The sequence below is a fragment of the Ipomoea nil genome, unplaced genomic scaffold (genome assembly GCF_001879475.1).
Source record: "Ipomoea nil cultivar Tokyo-kokei standard unplaced genomic scaffold, Asagao_1.1 scaffold1721, whole genome shotgun sequence".
Lineage (NCBI taxonomy): Eukaryota > Viridiplantae > Streptophyta > Magnoliopsida > Solanales > Convolvulaceae > Ipomoea > Ipomoea nil.
Genome location: NW_017618149.1, coordinates 394,323 through 403,733, shown reverse-complemented (window position 1 = coordinate 403,733; position 9,411 = coordinate 394,323). Strand labels below are relative to the sequence as shown.

Genomic DNA, 9,411 nt, shown 5'->3' with positions numbered 1-9,411 from the left:
TTTCTCCGTAATATGATGATGGCATTGGGTTTCCATGATAGATGGGTTGATTTGATTATGAAATGTGTGACCACAGTCTCCTATAGTATTCTGATAAATGGCTCAAGGAGTGACCCAATAATACCCACGCGTGGTTTGAGACAGGGAGACCCGCTATCCCCATATTTGTTTATTATCTGTGCAGAGGGACTCTCGTTGTTACTACAACAGGCTAACAGAGCGAGATTAATTCATGGATGTAGGGTAGCAAGAGGTGCCCCTCAGATTTCTCATTTGTTTTTTGCGGACGATAGCCTTTTATTCTTTAAGGCTAATGTGGAAGAGGCTAATGAGATAAAGAAATGCCTGACTGTATATGAGGATCTATCGGGACAGGTGGTTAACTACCACAAGTCGAGTAGTTGTTATAGCAGGAATACGAGTAATGTGGATAGGGAAAGTGTGGCCCAAGTTTTGGGGGTGGAGCAGGCACCAAACTTTGGCAAGTATTTGGGTCTACCTTCGTTTGTGGGTAGGAATAAAAAGGCAGCTTTTGCATATATTGAGGATAAAATACGCCAAAGAATTGGGTCGTGGAATAAAAGGCTATTGTCTCAGGCAGGGAAAGAAATACTGTTGAAAAGTGTGGCACAATCTATGCCTACCTTCTCAATGAGTGTTTTTTTGCTACCTATATCAGTATGCACGGCTATAGAAAGAACGATGAATAGATATTGGTGGGGTTCTGGGACGGACAACCGAGTTCACTGGAAGGCTTGGGACAAGCTATGTGTTCCTAAGAAGTATGGTGGATTGGGTTTTAAGGACCTACGTGCATTTAATCTAGCTATGTTGGGGAAACAGGCATGGCGAATGCTCACTAAGCCTGATTCCTTAGTAGCTCGTGTTTACAAAAGCCGATATTTTCCCAGGGATACTTTCTTTGATGCGCAGGTAGGAAATAATCCCAGTTTTTGTTGGCGGAGTATAATGGCATCAAAGAGCATAATTTGTAGTGGGGTCAGACGAAGAATTGGGAATGGGGAAACTACATCTATATGGACCCATCCATGGTTACTGGATGACCAGGACCCTATGATACAAACAGAGATGCCTATACAGTTACGAGAGGCCAGAGTAGTGGGGCTAATAGATCAACAAACTGGTACATGGGATAATGAAATTTTATCAGATTTATTTCAACCTACGGATGTCGAGAGAATTATGAGAGTACCTGTATCCCGAGATTATAATGATGCATGGTATTGGTACGGGGACCCGAGAGGATTATATTCTGTGAAAAGCGGGTACAGACGATTGGTGGGAGATTATGAGAATAATCAAGGCCCCTTTACTAATTGGTTAGCTTTATGGAGACTAAAAATTCCACCAAAGTGGAAAATGTTCCTCTGGAGAGCTATTTGTGATATTTTGCCTACAACTACGAACTTGCTTTTAAAGAGGGTGGAGGTGAACCCATATTGTGCTATGTGTGGGATATCACATGAGAATACAATGCATGCATTAGTCTTGTGTGATTTTGCAAGAAACATTTGGGATCAATCCAACCTTACAATCCCCAATATTGTCACGGATATTTTTCATGTTTGGTTTGGGGAACTTCTAAATATTTTAGATTCTGATGGAATGTTATATGAAGCATCAATTCTATACAATATTTGGAAAGCTCGAAATGGTGCAGTTTGGGAGGCATTTTTACCACGCCCGGGGTCCCTACTCAGAGCCGCAGCGGCAGCCAAGACCGCATGGACTCAGTCCCGCCCAGCCGTGGCTGCCACTGCCACTGCTACGCTGCCGACAGAAAACCGCCACGCTGCCCAGGCGAGTCCCACCGCCGGCCGCGGTGCTGCCGACGCCGCCGGATCCTCTGTGCCGCCAGTGAGAAGATGCAGGGTCGATGCGGGATATCTACACGAGACAGGAAATGCAACTGTAGGGGCCGTTTTATTAGATGGAGATGGAGCCTATATCTCGGCACTAACCGCGCCGCTACCGGCCTGTACGTCACCACTTATGGCTGAGGCTTTGGCGTGTAAGGAAGTTTTATCATGGCTAAAGGATCGAGGTGAACAGAATATTGAGATCTACACGGATTGTTTGACACTACAACGCTACCTTACATCATCAACCACTGCGTTTCGCTCTTACGTTGGCTATGCCATTGATAGCTGCAGGCAAATTGCCGTTTATTTTCACTCATGTTCTTTTAATTATATTTCTAGATCAGACAATTATTTAGCTCATGCTTTAGCCACTACGGCTTATCAGCAACCTGATACTATGTACTGGGATACTCACCCACCAGACATTATTTCAGCATTTTTCTAATGAAGCACCGCAGAAAATTTTCAAAAAAAAAAAAAAATTTCACAACATCCTTTATTATAAAAAAAAAAAAAAAAAAGCACAACATTTGAAAAATAAAATAGCTATATATTATATAATCATATAAAAAATGTACTTTTGAAAAATAAAATAGCTATATATTATATAATCATATAAAAAATGTGTTCAATTAGAGTTTAAATTTACTCATACAAAATTTGAAATTTGCTTTCCAAATGTAATTATCTTAGTTATTATTCGTATTGTGGATGATGGATATATTACGACCGGAGCAAACCGACCCGGTGAGGTGGAGCAAGACCCGGAGAGGTGGAGCAAGACCTGGGGCCCCGACACGTGGGGCCTCGGCCCATAGGACCTCGGCCAGAGCAGGGTGCCAACCCGGGGGAGGTCTGCGGAGCAAGGTGTCGACCCGGGGGGGTCGGCTAGGGAGAGGTCGGCCATCGAAGGGCCGACCTGGAACCGGTCAAGAGGACGCGGTCAACGCGGATCTAACCACCCCCCACCTTAGGGGGTGGGGGTTGTATAAAACCCCACACCTTATCTCTTTAGGACATCTAACATTTATTCTACACACTTTGTCCTAAAATACTATTGTAATAGCCAATTCTACGACATTTAATACAATATACGGTCTCACGGCCTTGACGACATCGTTTCATTTATTTACTTATTATCTATACTGCGTTCTTATCCGTGTTTAATAATTCGGGCCACCCCGGGTTAATTAAATCCATCCGTGAAAATTATAATATAGATGAAATACAATTAAGAATAAATCAATGTAATTATGTAATTCTCTCTATAAGTTTATTTGAATATGCACATAATTAGAGATTATATTGACCATACAAAATTTTAATTTTAATTTTAATTGTAATTTTGTATTGTATAAAAATAATAAATACTTGACGAATGGAAGCTCAAAAATATTATTATATTAAACAATTTAAAATATTTTAGTTTTTCTATTTTTTATTTATATTTATAATAACATAATTTTTTTTCGTGCATCGCGCGGGTGAATTACTAGTATTAATAATAGCGGTAGTTATTAAGTGTCAGCTTATTTTTTAAAATATTAGTCGCAGTTATTTTGCTAAATAATTTTGTGTTTTCATAATTAAGTGTAATTTGCTACGGTTTTAAAATCGTCGCTGAAATATATTTATATCTTTATATTCAAATTCATATTGCATTTAATTTGAAACAAAATCAATTATACCTAATATATATTTGTCAAATAATAACATTATATTTAATAGTTTTTTTTTTTTTTTTTTGGAAAAGAGAACTCAATTCATTAAATCGTAGTATTGAATAATATTTGAGCATAGTAGGCTACATATTAATTAAATTCTATACAAAACTAAAAAGTATTTTTATATAAAAATATAAAGTAATTTTTATGAAGAAGATTGGCAGTAGCTGACTCCAGATATAAGTTGTTGCAAAAAATAAGCGAGCCTATGATAAGAATTACAAATTTACAATGACCACATAAAATTTCTCATCAAGAAAATGATATTAGAATAACAAATTAAATCAGAACCTCATCCTTAAACCATTAATATTATATGAATGAGTGGATCTCTTGCTAAAATCGTAATGTCATCTGACACTTCTTCTTAGTTGTCATTATTTAGGATCTAAAACACAATAATATTGTATTAATAAATTAAATTTTAATTAAAAATATTAATTTGAGGTGAAATTCTTACTCTCTTTGCAAACCAATCGGCAAAATCTCTATTAACTATTTTTTGAATCTCAGCAGAAGATCTCGTCTGTTTCCTTAGATACAGAATATGTTAACTACAAATACATAACATGTTAACCAACATTTTATATGTTCTGTACCTACAATTAATAATTTATATGACTAAATTGATTGCTCATAATACCAAACACTCATGATTCTTTATAAGGTAATATCTATTCTATACTTTTTCAAACTTTTTAGTCTATTGATCTTGTAAGTTGTAACTACCCATTTAGATGGACAACACATATAGCACTAAATAGTACTTGGCAAAAATAAGACTTATTATTATTATTATTATTATTATTATTATTATTATAAAACTAAACGAGCAAAACTTTATTAAATAAAGCATTCATTATAATTAAGAATAGCAGAAATCCAACAAGATAGATCAGTTTGCAAACGAGCGAGCCGCTGTAGTTAAAGTATAGGCACATTTGTTCACTAATTTAGGGATAAACTTAAAAGGTACTGCTTTAAAGTGTCTTCAAAACTTCTTGCATGTACTAAGAACACAGACAAATCATACTCGGATCGAAACCGTTAAGCAAATGGCAATATGATAGAATCATGACCTTCGCATAGCCTCTCTCCATACACTAATAAGACTTATTTAAGTAGTATGATGAAAATTGTTTATTGTTTTTTTTTTTTTTCAAAAATAAATAAATAAAGGTTGTGTTCAAGGTTGTCATAATTGTCATTTGGTAGGGATCATAGGGCATCTAGCATTGTCCTGCGTGTTAATGTCAATTCCGTTTACATAACATTTTCAATTTGTAATTCAGGATGAAAGTAAGTTCACATTTGTGTGGTTTGATGAATCTAAACCCTAGCTTTATCCACGGCAGAGAGTTTATATGGTGATAATGGTGAAAAGGATTCATTTTCTTGGAGTATCTCCGTAAGTTTCACTGTCAATGGTTAGTTTTGGTTGTAAATTCTTGAGACTTGTGATGTGAACATGAAAATGTCTATTCAATTTGTGTTCCAGAATGCTCCTACATTTATTAATTTTGTGTCTTTTCCGCATGTTTAGTCCATTGCAGTTATCACATCAGACTTTATGTTTCATTCAACTAGGTCTTTGTATCAGGTGGATTTGTCTTTTTATAGGGTTGCTGGAATGCTGGTATTATGGATGATTATGAACAGAACTTTAGTTTCTTTTAAGACATTGTAGCATGATACAACAATCCTTTTGACTGGTAGGAAATGATATATAATATAATAATATGATTATGTTTCAACATTTAGGAAATCATCAATCTAGGGCTTACAGAGCCCATGGTACTACAAGCATACAAATCCATTCAATGATAGATTAATTACTCCAAAGCAGACAACTGCAGATGGTAATATATCAATATTAAGAGCATAAATGCCTAAAATACCGAAATAGAGCTGTTAATATATCATCAAGATATATAGGTACTGATAATACCATGAAGTACTGTGGGTGGTGAAGAAGCTAAGGAAGCTCCATCATGACAAGGATTATTGAGCCTATATATTATGACATGTTATTGTTTGAATTTGTGTCTTCTTCATGCTTGGATGATCTGTACTTGTAGCGGTTGGCCCAAAAGAGATAGTGTAAGAAATTCAATCCACTCAGTATGCACATCAACCAGTAAAATCTTTCCAGATGATAATGGTTTAAGTTGTTGCCGTATAGCCAAGGTGTTTGCCGAAAGGTCCCAGTTATGCGGTTGACAATTGATACAAGCACTGAACTGAGAAAGTAACCCATGGCTAGTGAGGCCCAGGAGAGAGCTGTTGCCAGTGATCGCGTGCTAAATGGTGCCTCTGTAAAGAAGAATTCCATCAGTCCAGCGAGGCTGAAGAGATCAGCTGAGCCTAGGAATAAATACTGCAAAGCCACCCAGAGGAATGTGATCGGAAGAGGTTCTTTAGAATTCACCAGTCCAGTTTGCATTGCCACTCGTTTCCTCTTCATCTCCACAAGAGCTGCAATGGCCATGGCCACGATTGAGAGGACTAGACCAGTACCGATTCTTTGTAAATGAGTTATGCCCATTTCACTCTTGGTGATCTTCCTGGCAAATGGGATGACTATATGGTTGTACACTAGTGCTAGTACCATGACAAAGAGGACTGGAAACACTGGAAGAGAAGCTGGTGGGATCCTTAAAGAGCCAATCTTTGTGTTCATGGTGGCTGCTTGCTGGACTGAAAATGTGGACAGCTGAGCTAGGCAGCAGTTCAGCATAATAGTAGACATGAATATGGGCAGTATTCTGAGGACTATCTTAACTTCTTCAACTTCTTTGACAGTACAATATAGTGATGGGAACTCTGGCTTCTCGATTGCTGCTTTCCCGAGGAATCCATGATCCTCCGTTGCATTCTGAATTTCTGCCTTTGCTTTAGACCGTCCTTCTTCATCACTAGTCTCAGTTCCGCTCATGCTAGCAATAGCATTTTTAGGATTCTTACGAAGAAAAGAATTGCAGAGTGCTGCAGCCAGGACCTGTTAAATAAATTTATCAGTTATCACTGAGTTGTTACCTTTTGGGTGCTATGAAGGATACAATTGTAGTCTTTGTTAGCTGTACCTTGATGATGGTTGTAATGGGGCTTCCTCTAGGGACTTTGTTCCTGTAAGTTGCAGAGCCTAGGAGGAAAACTACAATGGAGGTTAATATCATTATCGTGGCAATACCAAACCCCCATTGCCAGCCTTTATTATCTTCAATCCACACCACAAATGTAACTGCAATTAGTGCTCCACAAGAAAGGCAGAACACGTAGTAATTAAAAAAGGTTGATCTCTGCTTCCTTCCCTGTGGGGTTTGCTCATCAAATTGTTCAGCTCCATGTGGAGGAAGTGAACCTTTGATTCCTCCAACACCAAGTGCCACCAGATAGAGGCCAGCAAATAACATTGCTGACTTCCAACCTTTGACTTCATGACAAGGGGCGTTTCTGTTAGGTGATGAACAAACTGATGGTTTCAGAGAAGGTATCTGTGCTTGAACTGTGAGCATCAACAGACCCTGATCCATCAAGTTTGATCAGTCAAAAAAAAAAAAGCGATTATGGTCCTATGTCACTACCATAAACACATGATCTGTTAATGTTGGATTTAGGTTTCTATTTGCTGTAGTTACAAATAATAAGTGTTAATTCACCATGCTAACTGGAAGGACCATACGACCCCAACATCATTATTAAAGCTCGTGTCATTTTAATTAGTCTTTTTCTTGAAAATGATATATCTATGTATTGGCATCAAAGATATAAATGTTAGCCCCTGGTGTGGACCTGGTTTGTGATTTGTGAATTCTGATTGGATTAAACCAGCCTTAAGGCACATGAATCATAAATGTCTATTACCCTTCTCTATCAGATAACATTTATTGTAAATATACTTTTGGCCCCACAAATTATCAACTTTGACCTTCACAAAAGAATGATGACATTTGTACTTGTAGGTAAAACACATCAGTTTTCTCTTTTCTATTATTTGTATATGTTTTCTATTTGTAACTACTATACATGTCATAAATCTTTTCCTGGCACACCTATTCTTGTAGGAATGAACTTATGAAGTTCAAGTTTCTTTTAGGTAGTTACGTGAATCCTTTACATATATACCTGCTATTCCCAATGAAGTTGGGGACCTATAGACCTAATTGATTCTTGTTATGATGCTGCACAGAGTGCAGATTGGACTTGTTTTACCTAGACTGTCAACAATGAACAGTATGGTTGGCAGGGTGTATTGGGTAGGGTCTGGGGTAGAATTTCTAAAGGTTTGCAACTGTTTTTCTTAAGCAGCATAGGTGACCAACTGGAAAACTATAACTGCATATGTTCTTTTGCCCCACTTGCAATGATCATTCTCATTGTTCCCTCTTGCCATTTGTAAATCCGTACGCACTAGATTGTTTTTTTTTTTTTTTTTTTTTTTTTTTTCTTGCTTGTTGCTTTAACAGATTTATATAAGAGTAGATTAGATAGTGGTCTTACCAAAAATTCAATTGTTGCACTTATTAGAAAGATGGAGTAGGTGGTGAAGAGGGCATCAGACAAAAACCCACCAAGGAGAGCAAGGAAGAACGATGTGCCCATAAAGTTAGTGACAATGTTGGCTGAAGTAGATGGAGAGAAATGCATGAATTTTGAGAGGTAAAGCACGAGGTTGCTTGCATTCGCCAGGTATGCTAGGTTCTCCACTATCTCTACAACTGATGATTTACAATGGAAAGAAATCAGCATACTTTATATCAATAATTTGTATTACCTTAATATTGTCAACAAAAATAAAATAAAATTCAGCCATGCAATTTCAATTTTGTATTATTGTGAGAATGGTGCATGGAAAAGGTTAGAGATTTACGAACCCAAGACAAAAGATACAGCAAGAACACCACCATGGCGGCCCTTCAAGGCTGGTCTATTTCTCCAGTCTACATACCCTTCCCATTCTTGTAAATAGGGTCCCGTGTCCTGCATGAAAGAAATTATAGTAAAGCGGTTAGCTGGAGGAATGAGTAACATAAATGAAGAAATAATAAAAAGGTGGAGATTGCACCATTTCTTAAGAGATTTCTGGATATCCAAACCTTGATCGAAAGTTTTCTCGTTAAGGAAGGTAGGCATGCTGGTGGCATTTAAATACTGGTAGGGTTGGAGGTGTCTAAACTCAATGGAAAAATCTGGATACCTAGAAAGAAACTAGGCATGATGACAAGTCTTTTTCAACACACCAGTGGTTGATTTACTCTTGCTCATTTTTCCTAAGGGGGTGGAGAGGGCAAATAAATTCTTTCCCTTTCTAATAAAGAACTACTGGTTGATAGGTTCCCTGGTAAACTCCTGGATGATGGACCTTGTTTTTTGAATTGGGCCTAAAATTCTGGGTAATTATGTTCTGTTCTCACATCTTGATCCTTCTCTTTTCATTTCTGAATGTGGGTCCCCAACTTGTTGAGATGGCAGGTTCCCATTGGCAGAATGGCAGCTGCCTTTTGGGCATTGTCCCAAATAAAAATTTTGATTAGCTAACATTCAAATTGAGCCTTTCCTCAGATATGCCCCACTAGATATTGAGTCCAAATCCTGGTATTCATTTTAGTTAGGTTTAGAAAATGGGTATCTCTTTCATTGTATTACCTTGGTTAGGCCTTTCTCTATAATAGAGGAATCTCTTAATCCAGTCACGATAGTTTTAACCACTTTTCTTGATATTGGCGTTTTCGTTATTCAAATTGGTTATGGTTGCATCTGTAAAATAAGAAGGTTCACACCTTGGTTTAGTCACCATGTTTTGA

The 9,411-nt window shown here is 37.4% G+C and overlaps 1 protein-coding gene and 1 long non-coding RNA gene across 3 annotated transcripts; one reads left to right on the top strand and one right to left on the bottom strand.

Annotated features, from left to right (window-relative positions):
* Positions 1-1,371: 1,371 nt before the first annotated feature.
* LOC109191838 lies at positions 1,372-8,162 on the top strand. Of its 2 annotated transcripts, none has more exons than XR_002055991.1 (3): positions 1,372-1,382; positions 4,900-5,015; positions 8,090-8,162. It is a non-coding gene; the product is annotated as an uncharacterized LOC109191838 (long non-coding RNA). The 2 variants fall into 2 exon arrangements; XR_002055992.1 differs by lacking the exon at positions 1,372-1,382 and adding an exon at positions 4,242-4,274.
* LOC109191837 (protein NRT1/ PTR FAMILY 4.6-like) lies at positions 5,342-9,193 on the bottom strand. The gene is made up of 5 exons (XM_019342518.1): positions 8,673-9,193; positions 8,482-8,587; positions 8,108-8,325; positions 6,691-7,131; positions 5,342-6,605 (listed from the first exon to the last, which is right to left on the bottom strand). The coding sequence occupies exons 1-5, from the start codon at positions 8,673-8,675 to the stop codon at positions 5,625-5,627; spliced, it is 1,749 nt and encodes a 582-aa protein (XP_019198063.1). The 5' UTR covers positions 8,676-9,193; the 3' UTR covers positions 5,342-5,624.
* Between the last annotated feature and the right edge of the window lie 218 nt (positions 9,194-9,411).